The 22,554-nt window shown below is 38.1% G+C and overlaps 1 protein-coding gene and 1 long non-coding RNA gene across 2 annotated transcripts in view; one reads left to right on the forward strand and one right to left on the reverse strand.

Annotated features, from left to right (window-relative positions):
• LOC123001414 (uncharacterized) overlaps window positions 1-8,033 on the reverse strand; it is a 227,578-nt gene extending 219,545 nt beyond the window's left edge. The window contains exon 1 of the long non-coding RNA XR_008956304.1: window positions 7,269-8,033. This is a non-coding gene — a long non-coding RNA (uncharacterized LOC123001414). The remainder of the gene's footprint in view (window positions 1-7,268) is intronic.
• Window positions 8,034-8,056: 23 nt separating this feature from the next.
• The window catches only part of GLCCI1 (glucocorticoid induced 1), a 99,714-nt gene continuing 85,216 nt past the window's right edge, over window positions 8,057-22,554 (forward strand). The window contains exon 1 of the mRNA XM_026506357.4: window positions 8,057-8,602. Coding sequence (XP_026362142.1) covers window positions 8,155-8,602 — 448 coding nt within the window. The 5' untranslated portion in view covers window positions 8,057-8,154. The remainder of the gene's footprint in view (window positions 8,603-22,554) is intronic.

Raw genomic sequence — 22,554 nt, forward strand, 5'->3', positions numbered from 1 at the left:
TTCTCAGTGGCATGTGCAGGTAGAAGCCAGATTAAAGTACACTGAACAGGAAATTCGTGCTAACTTGCAGACAATGTTCTCAAGAAGCATTGCTGTGAAGGGATCAGGGAATTAGGGCTGCAGATGGAAAGGGATAAAGCAAGAATCTTTGTTTTGCTTTTTAAAACTGTTCCAATGGAGCTTATTCATACATATTTGGGAATATTCAAGCATTGGATGATGAACAAGAGGGAGGGGAAGAAAGGAAGGAATTTTAATCACAAGTAGAGGAAATGGCTTCTGGTAAGAGAGGGGAAAATGCATCACTTGTAATAGAAAGGAAAGAGAAATTGGGCCAAATGTCAAAAGATTTCTAGACTTGATGGTAGGAATATGCTGGAGTTGTACCAGGAGAGGCAGGTGTGGGGACGATTTTGGATGATTGAAAAAAAGGGATAAGACATAAAATAATCATCTTGCAGAACTGAACATACTGTCAGACTCCTCTCTCTCCTCCCCCTCCCACCAAACGTATCTTCAAAAACACCAAACACTCTCCATTTTATTAAGGAGGGCTTCCTTTCTGCCTTCTTTCCTAGTTAATTTTGTCCTTCATCCTCTTGTCCTTTATTTCTACATTTTTCTCCCTTGTCAACTTCATTTGTGCCCCTGGCTTCAAATACCATATATATGTGAATACCCCAAAATCCACATCTCTGCTGTTCTCAACTTTGCTATCATTTAAAAACTACCTTCAAACATTTTTTTCCTCTTTTTTTTCCTTGTATCTATATGAGATGATCAGTGTTAAACTTATTGTGGTAATCATTTTGAAATACATATTTGTAAATCCAATCTTTATGCTCTATACCTTACATTTATACAATGCTGTGTGTCAGTTATATCTTAATAAGACAAAGAAAAGATTACCTCTGCTTGAATATCCTCTGGTTCTCTTATTTATAGCTGAATTCATAATTATCTTCTCACCAAACCTACTTGTTTTTTTGGCTGCCCTGTTCAAGCCACTAGTATCCTATCAGCATTACAATCCTGAAGCTTCAGAGTTGTCTGACCTACTTTCAAGGTCTATCAGCTGAGAACGTCCATCACTTTCATCTTTTCCTCCTCTCCACATCCTCTGTCATTCCCGTACCTCTCATTACATAAACTCATGTGGATTATTGTCCAAGTCTGCTAAATCGTCTTCCAGTATGCAGTCTCCGATCCAGGTTAAAAAATATCCTTGCGTCAATCTTCATGAAGCACAGCTCCATTCATGTTCTCCCCACCCACTCAAGAATCTGACGGCTCCTCACTGCATACTCTATATAAAGTACAAGCCTCACCTACCAACCTCCATGGCCGGTCATCAACAGATCTAGGTTTTTCTTTCATTAACAATCAGTCAAGGTAGGCGGTCCAATTGTCTCCTAACATATCCTGTGTCTTCCTAATGACAAGACTTACTCATCTTCTTCTTCCTGATGCCTTTCCTCAAAAGTGGTCTTTCCCTCCCAACACTTCCATATTATTTTATTTACATCTCTCCTCTAGAAGACATGTTTAGACATCATTTTTACCTTGATTTGTAGGCATGGCTTTTTGCCTCCGATAGACTACAATTGACCAAAGTGTGAGAACAGATGTGCCCTACAGAGTATACAAGTGTCTGACACACTGAAGACATTTAATAAGGAACTTGATGAGGCCTGCTGCTAGTGATGTGCTATTAAATCTTCATATAGGCCAATTAGATGTATTAGTGAAGGCCTTTTCAATAGGATGGTGAGTAGGACACTGAAAATTGTGTGCTACCCAAAGCTTAAAATAATAAAAGAAACTTCTCTCATCAAGCACTGCTGATGAATTGATTGTACCTTAATGACAGTGCCTCAACTCACTCATGTAGTAAAAAGTAAAATGCAGACACATAAGAGGAAACTAATCCAGAACACATTTTGATCACTCTAAAGTCTCATAAAAAGACAAAATAACACTATGATAATCAAGCATACACAGGATTACTACTGCTCTCGTGCATTGTTGACACCATGTTTGGAACTAAAGCAAACGGAATGCCACAGCCTGGAAAGAGAATATTTGCAGGTTTTTTGGTCCCCACATCTTTAGCCTCTAAATGTCCTAGCTTTGTACAATATAGTCTTTTAGTTAAATGATAAAAGTCAACTTATATATCAGCTTAGGGAATGTGCCCCTGGCATCATTGTTGGCTATAGAAATTGCTGTGGAAATGAAAGCTGAAAAACTGGTGGTTCCCATCACTATTTTCTATCCTTGTAGGAATAATTACATACTTACTCTTTTGATATTTACTCTTTAAAAATAAAATACCCCCTATTTCTATTGCTTCTTTTGAACTTCTTTTAGAAACAATGCACAGTTTTCCCTATGCAAGGATTTTATGGATATGATGCCCAAAGTACAGGAAACAAAAGTAAAAACAAACAAGTGGAATTACGTTAAACTAAAAAGCCTTCTGCACAGCAAAGGAAATGGGCAAAGGACCTAAAAAGATACTTTTTCCAAAAACGATATTCACATGGTCAGCAGGTACATGAAGAGATGCTCAACATCATTCATCATCAGGGAAATGCCAAGTCAAAACCACAATGAGATACCACCTCATACTTGTTAGAATTTCTGTTTCAGAAAAGACAAGAGATGACAAGTGCTAGAGAGAATGTGAGAGAAGGGAACCCTTGAGCACTGTTGGTGAAAACAGAGTGGTACAGCCACTATGGAAAACAGTATGGAAATTCCTCAAAAAATTAAAAGTAGAACTACCATATAAAATCCCACTTTTGGATATATATCCAAAGAAAATGAAATGAGTATCTCAAAGAGGTTCATTGCAAGAGGTTCATGAACCATGTTCACTGCAGCATTATTTACAATAGCTAAGGCATGGAAACATATATCAATATAACATACACATAATACAATGTAATATTATTTAGTCATAAAAAAGAAAAAATCCTGCCATTTGTGATTACGTGGATGAAACTTGAGGCCATTTTGCTAAGTGAAATAAGTCAGATGCAGAAAGACAAATACTATATATTCTCTTATGTGCGGAATCTTAAACAAACAAACAAACACTTATGGAACAGAGAACAGATCGGTGGTCACCAAGGGCAGGTGGGTGGGGAGTGAGGGAAATTGGTGAAGGTGGTCAAAAGATACAGACTTCCAATTATAAAAATGAATAAATTCTGGAGCTATAATGTACAGTGAGGTGACTGTAGTTAATAATACTATATTGTATATTTGAAAGTTGCTAAGAAAATTGATTTTAAAAGTTCTCACCACATACATAAATGTAACTATGTGAGGTAAGGGATGTTAAATAACCTTATTGCCTTATTGTGTTAATCATTTGCACTATAGACCTGTATAGTGCAAAAGCATTACATTGTACACCTTAAACTTACACAATCTTATATTATATCTCAATAAAGCTAGGGAAAAAGAAACAAAGCAAAATTTTTATTATTTACATGAAATGTTGCTTTCTACTTAAATACAATTTTTTTTCAGTTCCTTTATACAGGCCTCTTGGGAATAACTGTTCTTAACAGTGAGAGAGGACTAGAAATCAGCAGATGTCAACCCCTAACTGACCTCAACCCTGTTTCTCTGTCAATTTCACTTGGTTATTCCTTTTTCCTGCAAATTTCAACTGCCTGTTTCTCCATCACCAATTTCACTGTACATTTCCAACCTCTCATGAGCCTCCAACATCCACGAGGACTAATACTTCTCACTTTGCCTGTATAAAGACCAGAATACAAAATATGCTTTCTTTTTGAACACCAACTCCAATGCAAATATCTGTATGGTTTATAGGAGCCACATGGAACATTTTTCTACTCTGTGGCTATATCTTTTCAGCAGATCTACCCATGGTTATATATATTTTTCTGACAAAAGGTACAGTTTTGGTTCAACAAGCATTGGTTAAAATTTGCCAGTCTTCAACAATATTGAGCAAATATTGATTGTCTACCATGTACCAAGCACTGTTGTGAAGATTCAGCAGTTATAAAATAAAAAGTCTTGCTTTCGTAGCTCTTATATTCTAGACAGACAGAACAAAAAATAATTATTATATATAGTAGGTTGGATTGTGATAGGTTTTCTGGGGGAAAAAAAAAGTAGGATAGAGAATAGGAAATGCCTAGGAGTGCTTGCAATTTTAACAAGGGTTTTCAGAAAAGCTCTCATCGTGATGGTGGTGACATCTGAGTAAAGAGCTGGTGGAAATGAAGGAGCAAGCCATGTGGGTATCTGGGGCAAGAACTTTTCAGGCAGAGGGAACACCTAGTGCAAAGGCGCACGTAGGCTGTCACAAGCAGTAAGGAGTATTACTGTAAGCATCTGCCAGGGACAAAAATTCAGGCAAGGCTTTTTTTGTTGTTGCTATAAAGAATCCACCTACAAGAGAGTTTAATCAGCTTAAGATGAACATCAGTGCAGATCTGTTTAGTGTTCTCTCTCAGCCATGACCTCATTGCTAATACTGACAGCCTGGCCTGCCTCTTAGATTTGGATGAACCTTGGATGTGCAGCCTGACAAACCTGGATGAAACCAGAAAAGGCAGGCTTGATAGCTCTGTAGGTCCAATGCTTCTTTACCTCATTTTCTCTCCACATGGGGCTGCATATTAACCATATGAAGCCAGTGATTCCAAGTTTTAACTTAATCTAAAATATGCCCATTACTGTTTAAGAACTAAGAAGTAAATATAATAGAACTCTATCTCACTCTACCTTAGATGAGCTAATGGTGGATTTCTGTCTCACACATAGCCAAGATATGTCTCCTGAGAACAAAGTTAGTTCCTATGCCGTCAAATTGTTTTTTCAATGTTGTTTTCTTCTAGTCAAGGCAACATAGGAAAGAGGTCATTGCTAACATTAAGGCTCATATAGAACTTCCAGAGATTGTCCCACTTATATTCAACCAATAGAAATAATCTGCCCTGGACTTTTTAACATTTTGTTATGTTAGTCACCATATAGCACATCATTAGTTTTTGACGTAGTGTTCCATGATTCATTATTTGTGTATAACACTGCCCTGGACCTTTCTATCCCATAGCTAGCACAGTAGTGTAACAGTGCCCTGCTAGCCAAGCAATCCACACCCCTTCTAAGGGTTTTCTAATTTACTGAGGAGAACATTTTTCTAAAGTTTCTGGTATTCCCTGATAGCCCACTCCCATCCTTGATAAGAATAAAACATTATTAAGAACTCAACAAATGGACATTTGAAAGTAGGGTTTAGTTTATTTTAGCCCACCTTTGATTTGTTTAGAGATTGAATTCTCCAAAGATCTCCATGAAGATCAGTACTTATTTCATGAGAACAAAGGTTTAAGAGACGGCCAAGATTTCTTTGGATGTTCAATCAGCTTCTCTTTGCTAAATAGGTCATGATGACTTTTAAGTAACTGAAAATAGGATTTTAAGATCATAGTAGTTCTGTGTGGGGGTCGTTTAGATTTGCTTTAGATGCCTGGTTTAATTGGCCATGGTAGATCTGAAAGACATAGAAAGCCTTTAAAATATGGTTAGGTCTGTGGTTTTAAGATCCAAATCAAGAATTGATCATTATGGCTGTGGCTTGGTATAAATTTAGAATTATTGTAATCTAATGTGTTGAGGTCGTTCCATACTTATATTTAGGAGTGGCCAGAAAGGACATTTCTATAATGAAACTATGCTGTAATCAAATCAACAACTTAGTAATTTACCAGCCTTTTTTTTAAAACTTCATATATTATAATCTGTCAAGGTTTTTGTTTTTGATATTCTAAAAAAGTCATTGCAAAGAAGACACTTACTTTTTCCTCATGAAAGAATGCAATTTCCTAATTAATGAAGAGTCTTTAATTTCAGGTGGAAAAACTAACGTAATAGATCAATTACACCAAATTTGAGAGTATTTACTTTATGTATAACTAAAATACACTGTTATCATGGAAAGAAAAACATAGGTAGTGGGCTATCTTCACTTGTAAAATTTCTTTTGAACTAATTGGAACTTATCTCACACAGGACATTCATGGACCGTTGTAAATACTCTACCAATCATGTAGTCCACAGCTTTAGGCTGTGATGTGCTAGAATAGGGAGCTTACTCACAGATTCAAGTTAGTTCACCCAGGTTGGATTCTTAGCTCCCCAGTTACTAGCTACGTTATCTCAAGCAAGATATTTAACTTTTTTGTGCTTTAGCTGAGAACATAATGGGGATAATAATACTATCTACCTTGTGGATTATAGTAAAGCTAAATGAGTTAACACATAAAACATTCTTAGACCAGTGGCTGGCACGTGATGAATGTTTATTAAATGTTAGCTGTTATTCTAGTGTGTGATAAAGTGAGGAACTACCACTGTTCCTAATGGGAAGTACTGGATGCAATTCTTGAATTTTTATTGGGTTTCATCTACTTTTTACAGAAGCTAGTATGTTTTTGGACTGACAGCACAAGGAAGCAGAGAGGGATGACTCCTCTAAGTGAAACTAAACCCTGCATATAGTACCTAAAATCACAGGAAGCTTGTCAGTGTGGGCAGACACCAAGAGCAAACTAATCTGATAACCTACTTCTCTCTTATAATCTCATGGAAATTAATGGGGAGTATCTGATGTAGACCCTTAAATTAATTGTTTCTGCATAAGGTTTAAAACCTTGGTTTACTGTGGGGTAAACTTAGGTTTTTGATAGTCATCCAAAATCTTCATATCTCTTCAGTTTCACTGCAATATAAAAACTAAATTTACCACAGTGGATTGTTACATTAAGTCTGGTATTTATTTCTCCCAAGAGGTCATCTGCTTCTGGTGAAAGGCAACAGGGTGCCCTCCATTAATATATCTAACGGATGGTGTAATGATGTACAATTCCTTGTTAACCCTTGCAATTCAGTTATTGTCTTGGAACGTAAGATTTGATTCTCTTTTCACAGCATAACTACAAACCTAAGGATAGACTTTTATAAAAATATTGGCCCGTTGTTCAATCCAGATTCTAGACTTGCTTTTGATGCCTTGAAATTCTTTTGATCAATTAGTCTACTTGCCACAAAAACTCACATTACTAAAGTTAAGAGGGGAAGGGATGGATTTTTCTGGTTCCAACTCTAAAACGTGCCAAAAGAACAGGTGTACTTGCAAAGTAAATTTAGCCTTAAGTGTCGTCTATCTCAAGTTGTACAATCGGCGCAGGAGGGTGGAGCCCTCGCAACTGGCTTACCGTGGTGTGCATGTGTCTTTGGGTGTCGGGGCACACGCAGGACACGCACGGACCCACTTTCTTAGGGCAGCTCAGTCAAACTCTTGCTCTCACCTCAAAGGCTGTCAACTCTCACGCCTCTCCCTGCGCGCACAGCCAGCCCCCTCCTCACTCTTCCACTCCCTCACGCCCCGCCTCCAAAGTAGCACGCACCACATTCATTGGCAAGTGCTCCTCTCACTCCTAGTCTGCAACCAATCTCTCGAGTTTTGGTGGAGAGCGGCGGAGCCAATGGGAACGCTCGTTGCGGCAGCTGCCGGGTCCGAGCGCCGGGAGGCGGTGCCGGGGGCGGGGTGCGGGTGGGGAATCAGTTGCCATTTGGAGTGAGGAGCAGGCGGAGGCGGCGGCGGCGGTGTTTGCGGTGGCGCGGGATCCGCGGAGAGCCAGACACCTCGAGGCCCTTTCCTCCTGTCCCGATCCCCGAAGCAGGGGTTCGGGCCCTCCCTGCAGTTGCCGGGCGATCCCGCGCGTGCAGCCCTGCAAGGCAGCGAGCGGCCCCCGAGCCTGCGTGATCCGGACTGTTGCCCCGTTCCCCTGTCAGCGCGATGCCCGGGGCGGTGGCGGCTCCGGGCTCCTCGCGGCCCCGGTCGTGACCGCCACACCGAGCCCGGCCCGGCGGTTGGGGCCGTTGGGCGTTTGTTTTCGCAGCCTTCCCCTCCCCCCTCGCCGAGGCGGCGGGGGTGCGCGTTGGGAAGGGGGAGCCGAGAGACTCCTCCTCCTCCCCGATACCCCCGCCCCTCCCCCTTACACACTCGCACGCACTATCGCGCCGGCTCCCACACGCTCGCGCGCCTCCCGCTCTGCGCCTCCGTGTCGGCCGGCGTCGTCCCGGGCCCTCGGAGCCACCATGTCCACTGCCTCCTCCTCCAGTTCCTCTCAGACCCCTCATCCCCCGCCGCAGAGGATGCGGCGGAGCGCCGCGGGCTCCCCGCCTGCCGCCCCCTCTGCGGGAAGCGGGAACGGTGCGGGCGGCGGCGGCGTGGGTTGCGCCCCGGCTGCGGGAGCCGGCCGGCTGCTGCAGCCCATCCGCGCCACGGTGCCCTACCAGCTCCTGCGGGGCAGCCAGCACAGTCCCACGCGCCCACCCGCCGCTGCCGCCGCCGCCGCCTCGCTGGGCAACCTCCCGGGCCCCGGCGCGGCCCGCGGCCCCAGCCCGCCCAGCCCGACGCTGCCTCCGGCCGCGGCCCCGACCGAGCAGGCGCCGAGGGCCAAGGGCCGCCCGAGACGGTCCCCCGAGAACCACCGGAGGAGCAACTCACCTGAGAGACGGAGCCCCGGCTCGCCGGTGTGCAGAGGTAGCGAGCCCAACCCTTCCGTCCTCCCGGGCTGCGTCTTCCCCGACGGTTCCCTCCGTGGAAACTTCAGCCTCTCCGGGCTTCTCTTTGCTAGTGCATTATCGAAGGTGTGAAAGTGGCTTTGGGAACCTCACCTCCCTGCGGTCGCTGCGGGGCTTGGAGGAGCGAACTGCAAAGCAACTTTTATTTGACCCACATGCCGCCCCTCAGATTTTATCTTCCATCACTCGCCTGCATCGAAAGGTTTTTCAGTTTGTGAGCTGATTAGCTCACTCATGTGTTTGCTGTTGGTAGCGGGGGAAGGAGGAGCTGGGCGAAACACTTAAAAATACACGCACACGAACTCTGGCAGCAGATAAGGTGGTGGTTGTAATCTACAGCCTCTTTGTGCTTTCCTACAAAGTTCCTAAGGTGTCTGTGACTTCTGGGGTATATATATTTCTTCTTTTTTGGAAGGGTGATGGCATTAGTTATGATATAAGGATATCTGTTGGGTGTGTAGAGGAGACAGTTTTGGGTATGCAATTGAAGTGTATAGTGTTTTGGTGGGGTTTTTTTTTTTTTTTTTTTTTTTTTGGTCTCCTTTTTTTCGACTTTATATAGTCATATGCATCAGAGCAGTACTTCACTGAAAATCGTCTATGCCCAACTCAAGATTTTCATGGTAAATTTCTAAAGACCTATTTGTGGAGTTTGGTCACTTTTTCCTTACATTTTTAAGCACACTTAACAGTTCAGTTGAGCTGTTAAAGGATCTCAAGTTTCTTTTTTGTTAGGTGTCAAAGGTAATGGTGAGCTAGTGGATGCTGTCGGCTTCTCTTAATGTTTTGTGTTTTGGTTTGGTTTTGTTTATGTCTGGGGACACAGTGCATGATCTAGTTGGGTCCTGAGGGAGAAAAGGAAGATTAGCCAAAACAGGGACTTAAAGCTCATAAGGGAGAGTAGAGTAGCTAATATAATTAGATACCAGGCTAGAGCTACAGATGCTGCTCCTGCAGCATTGTGGAGACAACTGATCATACCGAGTGGAAAACTCTCTGCTTGGAAGGGAAACACTGTGGAGCTCTGTACGTTGATGTGGTATGTGGAATTTTTTTTTTAAATGGAGCTTTTTAATGAAAGACTTAGACTTGGAGAAAGTGATTATGTTATGATGGATTGCAGTTTTGGTGTTTTTGTGTTTGTTTATTTTTTAATATTTCTAGCTGGTAATTAGCATGTTGCTAAGGCACTTGTTTTCAGACCACTTGATGGTGTGGCAGAGTAGGATGTAGTGCAGTGGTATGTGTACATGAGCACCAAGAAATACCTCCTGTAATCTGTATGCACCAGGAGGAATTTGCTCCCCCACTCCTCCCCCAGGTCAAGCCAGCTGCTGCAGAAACTGACATCCTCCAGCAAATCCTGAATGAATGAATGAAAACAACGTGATCGCCCTAATAATGACCACAACTGAACACACATCTTTGGCTGTATTTTATAGAAAAGGCCACCATTTTCTAACAGATTAATGCCATATGCAGCTCCCTTGCACATTTTCTGGAGCTATATGAAATGAGAGGTAAAAGAACGAATAGAAGGCAGCAGTTAGAGAAATTTTGAGTGATTTAACTTCGACAGTGCATAGATTGAGTTTTGGGATTTTCTTTTAGGGACTAATGTAACAGCCATAAAATAACCATTTCAGACTGATTGTGTACAGAGGGTTTTGTGGGCAGAGTAAGAGTAGTTGCTGCAACAATATAATGGCCATCTAGTGCCTCCTCCCCTTTTGTTGATAAACACTAACATCTTACAACACATCATAGTACAACTTGTTTTTCTGCATCCTTCAAAAGCCTTAATTGCTTAAGAATTACATGGTCCATCATAAAGTAGTTTTAATGAAATTTGTGATCAGGCTTAAACTATCCTCTTTGTTGTAGTGTGGCATATCTGAGTTTAATGCAATTTTAATGTAATCATGATGAAAACACTTTTCTGAGTCTGGTTGTGCAGCAAACAGATTTGCATCACCAGAGAGCTTATATTGGGAATAGAAGAGGGTTTTCTGCTGTTTTTAACACCAGGTGATTTTGTCAGGTTCTTACATTTAAGGGATTTTGAATGCAGGCTCTTTAGCCCCCAGTTCCCTGATTATATTACCTTTATGTTACTTCTCCACATCCAGCCTTGCTCCTCTCTACCCAAATTAAAACTGTGCAACTAATCTATTCTGTTTAGTTAGCCATTTAAAATCCATACCATGAACAGTTGAACAATTTTTCAAACATTATCTACTCAGTTTCTTTTGAATCCTGCGAGGTACTGACTTCAGTGGATTTTAGCCTCCACAGGTCAAGGCTCCTGCCGCCGCCACTGCTGCTGCTGCTGCAGACACTGACATCACTATACTGCATGAATGAAAAACAACAACGTGCTCCATTTCTTGCTCTCCACCTCCTTCCTTTTCTGCACACTCCTCTGTGTGTGTGTGTGTGTGTGTGTGTGTGTGTTTAAGATGGTGTTATGCTGCATTTGAAACTACATTTAAAAATGTTAAATTAAGTAGGTGGTGGTTCAAGGGATATGTATTTAGTATAGAGGCATATTGTTTACAAAAAGCTTCAAGTGCTGTGAGCATTTAGACTGGAGGTGACATAACTGAGCATTCAGTATTTTTTTTTTATCTGAACTGGTAGTTATGGAAGAAAATACAGAAGCTTTAAACACTTCTTTGTAATTGTTCTACCAAGAAGAAATTATGAAACAACATGATTTCTAAACATGTTGAATCATTATTATTTCCCTCTTAAACATTCTTAATATGCATATTTATAGGGTTAAGTGTAGTAATAAAGAAATGATACTCAGATTATTTCACAAAGCTGAGGAAAAGCTGAATTCTGTAAAGAGGTGCAATCATATTTTAATATATTAATTTATAAAAGTCAACAAGATGGTAGTTTCCTTTATTTTTGTAACGCAGTTTTAGATAATTTAATAAGGTATCATAACAGAAGATGCATACATCTTTATCTGGAGTTTTACAAATTAAAACTATCTCGTTTATGCATGTGGATCATATTTTTGTTTGTATTTTTAAAATTTCTTTTGTATTTTTAAAACTTCAAGGTTTGTTATTTATATTCATTTCTTTATTTCTGCCATTAGCAAAATGTCACCCTCCCCCTTGTTTCTTTCTGAAGGGTCTTGAAGTGGTGAATGACAAGCTGCTGAATGCATCCTCAGGCTCCCTGTGATGTGTTTGTAATAGATGTAAAATCATAAAGTATTATGCAAATAGTTATTTTTTTGTAATGGTAATACATAAAGTCTACCTTTGAGATAAATAGAACAACTCAAATGAGAATATAGCAGGATGTTAGTGTTAAAAATTAATAATCTGTAAGCTAAAATCATGAGTAATAACCAAAAGAAAATAAAGTTGCTTCTTTCTAAAACCTCAGAGTAAAACCTGTGGGTTTAGAAACATAGCAAATGCTCACAATTTTACTATGCAAGAGAAGATAGTAAGTAGCAACTGCAGATCCTATTGTGGTTTTTTTGGTAAAGATTGAGCATTAGGATGAATTATAAATTCCAAAAGATATAAAATCAGTTGCATTAGAGTACTCTGGATGGAGAATACTGCTTGTTCTTAAGTGTACCAAATCTAGTTTAAAACAAACATAGAAGAGCTTGTAATTTATATGGCTCCTGTTATGGAAAATAGCATGTGTTGATTCCTGGTTTAACATAACATTTATTTAGGCCTACTATGCTAGCAGATTACTAACTCTAGAGTGAAATTTGATTAGAATTCTTCATGATTATTATTGAGAGCTTTATTGTTTTATGCATTAAGAAGTTATTATATTTTAAAAGAAAATACAAAGCCAGCCAGCATGTAATGTTGAATGACTTCATGCAATGTGTGCGTGTATGTCTTTGTGTTTTAATCAATTTGGTTTCAGTTTTTTATTCTTTTCATTAAATTTCCCTTCTTGAGTCATTTTTATGCTATGCTCAGTTTGTGGAATGCAACATTTTTAATTACTTTTTTCCTCCTTACTTTTTTGAGATACTCAGACATTCTCTTCATATAAAGTTACCTCTCAGACTGATATTCTTAGAAATTAAGGTCCTTCCCATGGCCCCCTCTTTTAAAATTAATTTTCTTAGAATGCTTAGAAGAACTTGTTTCAAAGCTTTCCTGTACTTGAGTAAAAATAGTTGAAAGTTGTGGGGGTTTTTTTGTTTTGTTTTTTCCCTAAAATGACAGGTTTCAAATACTGATTTTTGGGAAAGGTTTTAGGCCTTTGAGAACTGCACTAAGTATCAGCAGCATTGATTATTTAGCTTTTCCCATCAATTATGGTGCATAAGATTTCTACTTCACTTAAATGAGTGAAATTATAAAAGTTATTTGTTCTTAAACTACTGTCTTATGTTCAAAGATGATATTCCTCTCAAATACTGTACGCTAAGTATATTGAGTATCACACACCTAAGATATATAAAAGCACTTTGGTCAGTTTAACTGTATAGTTTTGTGTGTATATATTGAGCCAAAAATTATTTTGTTTACAGTACTTTTTACAGAAGGACACATCATTCACTGCAGTGTACATTTCTTCAAGGATTTAATGCAAATTAGGAATTATGCATTGGGAAATGCTGAAGGGTAATGACATGCTTGTGGTCTTTATTTTATTTGTGATAATGCAGACTAAATATGAATAAGAAAACAAAGAAATAATTGGGCTCCATGGCAATGAATAACAATGGAAATAAATGGTAATGTTCAATAAATGGCTAATACGAGAAGGTTTTTCTTAAGTCTGAAATTTAAACAAATTTCTAGAAACCTGTTTTATCCAAACTTTCACATGTTGCTAATAGTCTGCCAAAGAGTATATACTGACAGTCATGATATTCTTTTTTTTTTTTTTTTAATTTTTTTTTTTTAAAGATTTTATTTATTTATTTGACAGAGATAGAGACAGCCAGCGAGAGAGGGAACACAAGCAGGGGGAGTGGGAGAGGAAGAAGCAGGCCCATAGCGGAGGAGCCTGATGTGGGACTCGATCCCAGAACACCGGGATCACGCCCTGAGCCGAAGGCAGACGCTTAACCGCTGTGCCACCCAGGCGCCCCAACAGTCATGATATTCTTAATTCTAGTTCAGTCTTTTCTCCAGTGCTTAAATTGCTGGACACCACCACCAAGACAGGCTTTTCCACAGCACCTGTACCTGGTGCTGTTGTCTTTTGTCTTCAATATATAATTTTGTTATTACATGATAAGAAAAACAAACCACTGATGCTGTTTCTGTCCTTTATACTTGTATTTTAACAAGAGGTTGAATTTGAGACTGATAGTCTTTTAATTGAGTTTGCCAAAAGTGGAGGAAAGAGAGAACACGACTCATCTGTTAATATGGAGAGCCCAAGGAACTGGTGGAAGAGCCAGAAGTTCCTTCCACCCTTTATCTGGACCCCTTAAGTGGACCATGATTCCACCCATCATCCAGCTGATTCTGAAAGAATAAGCTTTATGCTTATTCTGCAAAACAGATTAAAAAGAAAATAAGGATTTTACTTAAATTGTGAACAATTGTAGAGAAAAATACTTCTCCAGTATTTCAGTTTAGTAGGGACAAACATGGCAGATACCCTTAATTAGTGTTGTTTACTTCAAATGAATGTTATTGAGGCAAACAACAGGAGGAGGTAAGTTCATGAATACCTGAGTAACTTCCCCTATGTTATGTTGTGTCTCTAGTTGTAGGTAGAAAGGAAGAAAGCATTTTAGTGCTTTTTATATACTAGGTAATATATATGTTCATTTGTAAGAAAGTGCATTTGAAGTGCAAATCTTCTGATTCCAGATCTAGTGCTTATTTCACAAAACTATCCCGTTGCTCCTAACTCAAAAAGACTCAGATATTGGTGACCAGCTGTGATTTCTGAGCTAAAAGAATTACTAAAGAATAGGTTTTCTGTTTTCACAGCACTGTTACACTGTGCTAGGCTATGCTTTGACATTTTCAGAATGTCTAAACATGTAAGACACAGAATGGTGAATGTAACTGGAATAGGATATATATGGATTGGGCATATTTCTCCATTTGTTCTTAAAGAAAAGTATAAGCATGTGTGAGAGAGGGCAAGAAAGTGAGAAATCCTTCTTCCTGAGGGCTCAGGGATATGAACTTGACTGTTTCTGACCCTCCTCCCATCTAGAATTTGTGCTGTCCTTGAATCATAGTGAGAAGTACTTTTCTCCACGAATGTTAAAAGTTAGTTACACATGGTGGTAAACTAATGAATGCTTCAGGAATCACTAAGCAGAGACTGGTCTCAAGTTATTGTCTTAGCAACTGGTGCTAGGTTAATTCAGCCCTCCCAAGAGCTAACTAGTTATCACTACAATTTGTGGGTTTGAACTGTGAAGGTTTGTAACTTAATGAAGTGCTGCCATGGTGCACCTTAATGATGGCTCACCAAAAATAAGGATGAATGAAAGAAACTAGTGAAACCCATTATTGTGTGGCATAGTCAGTGTCCAAAATTGTCTTGCAAGTCATTAGAACTAAGAAATCTACTAAACATCTGAATGTTTCATGAACCGCTACAACTTGCTGCCTAATGCTACTAAAGATCAAAAATCTACCACCTACTGACAGTAATAACTCCTTATTTAGCCAGTATAACCATAGGGAGAACTTTCATGAATAGTCCATATAGGTAATTTTAACTTTTACGTTACTAAAAAATAAATTATTTGATGAAATATTTTCTGAAAGTATCGTGCATTTGTTTTCTTAAGCAGAACAAACAACATAAGTGATCTTGTGACTTATTTAGCTTTATTAATACTTATATACCTAACAAAATAATTATTATAGAGAGTATTGAATATAAGATTGAATGAGCATTGACTGACAACTAGAGTTGCCCTATAACTGATTCTATAAATTTGCTTTTGGGATTGTCTTTTTTTTTTTTTTTTTTTTTTTAATAGAGGGAGAGGGAGAATCTTAAGCAGGTTCCGTGGCTGGCAGGGAGCCCGATGCGGGACTCAGTCTCATGACTCTGAGATGAAATCAAGAGTTGGATGCTTAACCAACTGAGCCACCCAGGAGCCCCGGAATTATCTTTTTTCTGATGAAGGTGGAACGAAGCAATGTGTGGCTATGTTATTCCTTAATAGAATAACCTAGCTCTTTTCTCCAGAATTGTCACATTAAAGGCCAAATTATTTTCTAAATGGTACTAAGAGTCTCAGAAACAAAAAGGTATACTGGAAAATACTGAGAGACTTGGGTTCTATTTCCAGTTTTAACATTTGACTTACAGCAAGTCACCATTTCTTGGCATTTTATTTTCTCTATCTTAAAGTGAGAGGTGGGATTTTTAAGATTTTGGTTATGTAGAGAAAAAATTCTGAAAGGAAAAGTAAAGTTACTAAACTGGATAATTTTTTAAGTATCCCCCCCAGCTTTATTGAGGTATGACTAAGAAATACCTTAGAAATAAAATTGTGTACATTTAAAGTGTACAGTATGGTTTTATGTATGTATACACTGAAATGATTACCACAGTCAAGCTAATTAACACATCCATCACCTCACATGGTTACCTTTTGGTTTGGTGTGTGATGAGAACATTTAAGATCTACTCTTGGCAAATTTCAAGTATACAATACAGTATTATTAACTAGAGTCACCGTGCTATATAGTATTCATCATTATTTACCCAGAACTTGGTCATCTTATAATTGAAAGTTTGTACCCTTGACCTGTGTCTTCCCATTTCTCTTACCTGCAAGACCCCGGAAACCACCACTGTACTCTTTGCTTCTATAAATTTGACTTTTTTAGATTCTGCATGTGAGATCATACAGTATTTGTTTTTCCATGTCTGGCTTATTTTATTTAGTACAGCATTCTCCAGGTTCGTCTGTGTTGCCAATGGCAGGATTTTCTTCTTTTTTTTAAGGGTGTGTAATATTTGTGTGTGTGTGTGTGCGTGTGTATGTGTGTGACATTTTCTTTAAACATTCCTCCATCAATGGACATTTATGTTATTTCTATATCTTGCCTTTGTGAATAATGCAGTGAATGTGGGAGGGCAGATATCTCTTTAAGATACCGATTTCATTTCCTTTGGATGTATATATCCAGAAGAAGGATTGCTGGATCATATGACAGTTCTATTTTTAGTGTTCTGAGGAACCTCTATACTGTTTTTTTTCCCTCCAGTATTTTTTTAAAATTCAAATTAGTTAACATATAGTGTAGTATTTTCAGGAGTAGAATCTAGTGATTCATCACTTACATATAACACCCAGTGCTCATCACAAGTGCCCTCTTCAATGCCCATCACCCTTTAATATATTCCCCCACTCCCCTCCCCTCCAGCAAACCTCAGTTCTCTATCTTTAAGAGTCTCTCGCCTCCCTTTTTGTTTTTATCTTAATTTTTCCTCCCCTTTCCCTATGCTCATCTGTTTTGTTTCTTAAATTGCACAGATGAGTGAAATCATATGGTATTTGTCTTTCTCTGACTGACTTATTTCTCTAAGCATAATACACTCTTGGTTCAATCCATATCATTGCAAACGGCAAGATTTCATTCTTTTTGATGGCTGAGTAATATTCCATTCTATACACACACACACACACACACACACACACACACACACCCCACATCTTTTTTATTCATTCATCAGCCAATGGACATTTGGGGTCTTTCCATAATTTGGCTGTTGTTGATAGTGCTGCTATAAACACTGAGGTGCATGTGCCCCTTTGAATCAGTATTTTTGTATCCTTTGGATAAATACCTAGTAGTGCAATTGCTGGGTCATAGGGTAGTTCTACTTTTTAACTTTTTGAGGAACCTCCATACTGTGTTCCAGAGTGTGGCTGCATCAATTTGCATTCTCACCAACAGTGTAGGAGGGTTCTCCATTCTCCCCATCCTTGCCAACATCTGTCATTTCCTGAGTTATTAATTTTAGCCATTCTGAAAGGTGTGATGTGGTATCTCATTGTGGTTTTGATTTGTATTTCCCTGATGATGAGTGATGTTGAGCATTTTCTCATGTGTCAGCCATCTGTATGTTATCTTTGGATAAATGTCTGTTCATGCCTTCTGCCCATTTCTTAACTGGATTATAATTTGGGTGTTGAGTTTGATAAGTTTTTTATAGATTTTGGGTACTATCCCTTTATCAGATATGTCATTTGCAAGTACCTTCTCCCATTCCATCAGTTGCCTTTTAGTTTTGTTGCAGAAGCTTTTTATCTTAATGAAGTCCCCATAGTTCATTTTTACTTTTGTTTCCCTTGCCTCCGGTGACTTGTCTAGTAAGAAGTTGCTATAGCTGAGTCACAGAGGTTGCTGCCTGTGTTCTCCTCAAGGATTTTGATGGTTTCCTGTCTCACATTTAGATCTTTCAACCGTTTTGGATTTGTGTTTGTGTATGGTGTAAGAAAGTGGTCCAGTTTCATTCTTCTGCATGTGCTGTCCAATTTTTCCAACACCATTTGCTGAAGAGACTGTCTTTTTTCCATTGGATATTCTTTCCTGCTTTGTCGAAGATTAGTTGACCATATAGTTGTGGGTCAATTTCTGGGTTCTCTGTTCTGTTCCATTGATCTATGTGTCTGTTTTTGTCCCAGTACCATACTGTCTTGATTACAGCTTTGTAATACAGCTTGAAGTCTGGATCTGTGATACCTCCAGCTTTGGTTTTCTTTTTTTAACATTACTTTGGCTATTTGGGGTCTTTTCCAGTTCCATACAAATTTTAGAATTGTTTGTTCTAGCTCCATAAAAAAATGCTGATGTTATTTTGATAGGGATTGCATTGAATGTGTAGATTGCTTTGGGTAGTATAGATCTCTAACAATATTTGTTCTTCCAATCCATGAGCATGGAATGTTTTTCCATTTCTTTGTGCCTTCTTCAATTTCTTTCGTAAGTGTTCTATGATTTTCGGCATACAGGTCTTTCACCTATTTAGTTAGGGTTATTCCTAGGAATCTTATGGTTTTTGGTGCAATTGTAAATAGGATTGATTCCTTTATTTCCCTTTCTGCTGCTTCATTATTGGTATATGGAAATGCAACAGATTTCTGTACATCGATTTTATATCCTGCCACTTTGCTGAATTCATCTATCAGTTCTTCCATTTTTTTGGTGGAGTATTTCGGGTTTTCTACATAGATATGCTGTTTTCTATTCCCACCAATTTACATTCCCGCCAGTGGCATACATGTGTTACCTTTTCTCCACATCCTTCCAATACTTTTTATCTCTTATCTTTTGATAATAGCCATTCTAACAGGTGTGAGGTGGTATCTCATTATGGCTTTAATTTGCATTTCCCTGATTATTAGTGGTGTTGAGCACCTTTTCATGTACCCATTGGCCATTGTATGTCTTCTTTGGGAAAATGTCTGTTCAACTCTTGCCCATTTTTTAATTTTTAATTTTTTTTTTTTTGCTGTTGATTTGTAAGAATTCCTTGTATATTTTAGATATTAACTCATCAAATCTATGGTTTACAGATATTTTTTCCCATTCCATAGCTTGCCTTTTCATTTTATTGATTTTTTTCCTTTGCTCTGCAGCTACTTCTTAGTTTGCTATAGTCCCACTTGTTTATCTTTGCTTTTGTTGCTTTGCTTTTGGGGTATATCCAAAATGTCATTGCCAAGACTGATGTCAAGGAGATTTTTCCCTATATTTTCTCCTAGGAGTTTTACAGCTTTGGGTCTTATTTTTAAGGCTTTAATCCATTTTGAGTTAATTTTGTATATGGTGTAAAAAGATGGTCCGGTTTCATTCTTTGGCATGTGGATATCCAATTTTTCCAACACCGTTTATTAAAGAGATTGTCCTTTTCCCATTGTGTGTTCTTGGCACCTTTGTCAAAGATTAGTTGACCATATATCTGAGTTTATTTCTGGGCTCTCTGTTCTGTTCCATTGGTCTATGTGTCTGTTTTTATGCCAGTACCATACTGTTTTGATTACTGTTGTATAGACTAGATGATTCTTAGTAAAATGATCATTTATTGAGCTTTTATGTCAGCCACTAGTCTTCACTGAAACCCAGTGTAGAGTACTTTTGTATTTTCTCTTCACAGATGAGTAAATGACATCCTGACAAGTTAAGTAATTTGCCCAAGGTCAGGCAGCATGCACATAGGGCCCAGAGGGCCCGTATAACTCTCTAAATCCTGACTTCAAGTTAACTGAGAGTTGCATTTGGAACCCAGTGCATTATGGGACAGGAAAGCATGCATAATGGGTTATCCCATTGCTTATACAGTTAAGTCATAGAAAGGCCAAAAATAGCATTAGAGGGTTGGGTGAAGAGAAAGCTAAATGGGACTAGACTCTAGGGTCTACAGAACTTAAAATAGTTGCAAGTATTCCCAATGATTCAGGCCTCAGGTATGCATATAAGAATGTCATAGCATTTCAAAACCTTGTTATGCCATTAGTAAGCCTTCCTCTTGGTCCTTAAAGGATCTACCACTTTGTTAAAGCAGAATTTAGATTTCATTTTTTTTAAACTGCCTTTTGTATGAATTCTCAGAATCAAGATAGAGTAAGGTCTTTTGTATTTTCTTATTTGACAGTTTAAGCTTTACATGTTTAATAAAGCATCATAAGGCTCCATTCATCCCTAACATGATTCTTTACTCTTGCCATCCTTTGATATTTCAGCAGCATTCAAGGTAGTACCTTTTTATATATCACTCTCATGGCAAAGCAACAAGGTGCACTATCTTCTCAACTTGTAACTTCCTGGGCTCTTTCACTTTTTCTGGGTTTGCTGATGTTATCCAGAAAAGATATTCTGAGCTCCATTTTAATAATATCTTCCATGGTGATTTGGCTTTTTTTTTTCGGTGTCATTTGTGCTTATTGTAAGCTCTCTTTAATAGTCAGTGTGGAACATGAGTCTTTTCATAAGTAACATTAGAAATGATATTTTCATTTTTATGATATTGAAAGTGTGGTATAGAGTCTGTGATGGATAGAGTTTTTAATGATATTTCTTCTGTAATTATATTAACTTTTCTAGTTAAATACATCAATTTATAAGTTGAGTCAGTGAAGTAATATTTCTATCTTAGAAGATAATAAAAACTGGTAGGGCTCAGTTGCTCAGGGTTACATCAGGTCTAGCCATAAAAAACTTTGCTATTCTGAAGTGATCTTTCCATGAAGGTACAAAAAGATCATAGTGAAATATAGATTTGTTTGTATATGAGCTGGTAGTCTGTAAACAAAATATATTTACAGTATCTTTGAGAGTTCTGTGACAATGTCATTTTCTTCTAAAGTATTTTTGGAGGTAATCTGATATATTGCTGTGAAAAGAATCAGCTGTAAGTTAGATTATTTGTCTAGCATTAACTAAATAGAGGTTAGCAAACATTGCTAAATGCAGTTTCATTAGTTTCTTAGAAGTGGGGTGTTAGACTGTGCTTAGAAATAAGGTTTTTTGAAAAAAGCTACAATATTCTTCAATATTTTGGTCAGAAAGGTTAAAAAACATTTTAAAATCCTTTACATGCCATAGTGACCCTTTATTAAAAAACAAAACAGAACAAAAACAAAACCCAAAACCTTTACTCAGTCACATTTGCTTTTTCTTTGGCTTTTTGGTTAACATATGGCGAAAGAATAATGTAGCTTTAATGGGAATTTCCATGATAACTGTTCATTCATTCAAGAAATGTTTCAGTTACTGAACTAGTTTTTGGCAATATGTTGGTGAGTAAAACTACTGGAATTCCTCCCTTTTTTACACAAATATTTGTTGAATCCCTACTGTATCTGAGGAACTCTGACCCTTACAGAATACATATTCTAGGTGCAGTTGATGTGCTCACGTTCATATTTTTCAACAAAGTCAATTCATTTAAAATCTGCCAAGATTTTAACCCACTGTTTTCTCTGAGCTTTGGGCTTCGCATATGAATTATTATGTTTCTTTGCTTGCTTTTCTAAGTTAAGTTGAGCTTTTCAGTATTTGTTGAATACCAAATATTCTATTTATATGTGTTTTTCTTTCATTAGATGAAGGCTAGGAGACCTTCATTCTGTGGCTTCTATAATATATCTAGGTCTAAGTTGTATTCCTAAATGGATGTATAATATTCTGCTGTAGTTGGCCTAGGATTACATCATTGACACTTTCTGTGCACACATATACACAGATACCCTCTTGGTATTTTGAACTTTATTGTTGAATGTGGCTTCTTGTGTAGAAATGTAGTGGTATGTAGTAATGATATGTGGTAATACCTGGACATTGGTGTCTTGTGAGACTATTGAAATGAGTACAACTTGGTTTTGACTAAATATCTGCTGCTACTGAGCTAGAAGAGAAAGGAAAATAAGCTTTTCCTATGTTGTATTACCATTAATTGATATCTTGGTTGAATGTACAATGACTTGTCTTTACTATACTCAGAATTTAGTTTTCGTTTTTACCTATTTGTAAAAGTTTTTATCTTAAAGAATTATTAGCCTTAAAGTCTTTAGTATTGGTATTTGGTTATATTAGTTAATCTTTAAGACAGTTGTCCTGTTCTACTTTGTACTAAGCCAGGTGATCAAAAAATAACATCTTTATACAGATAGTCACATTTAATGGAGTAAGTATTACACTTAATCGCATGGTAAAACAGATGTTAGGTGAAGTGTATGTTCTGGGTCGACTTTTTTTTAATGTTGCTTGTGGAACATTGAAGAAATTCTTATAATCCCTGAATATAACCATATAATAAACCATGTAAAATTGTATATAGGAATTTTAGAAAATAGGAAGGCACAGGAAAAGTAATGAAATAACTTATTGTTAATATTTGCTGTGTCATTTAAAAATATTATTCCATTCTTGAATTAAGTGCCTCAAATTGTAAAAGAAAGTAAAT

The sequence above is a fragment of the Ursus arctos genome, unplaced genomic scaffold (assembly GCF_023065955.2).
Source record: "Ursus arctos isolate Adak ecotype North America unplaced genomic scaffold, UrsArc2.0 scaffold_3, whole genome shotgun sequence".
Lineage (NCBI taxonomy): Eukaryota > Metazoa > Chordata > Mammalia > Carnivora > Ursidae > Ursus > Ursus arctos.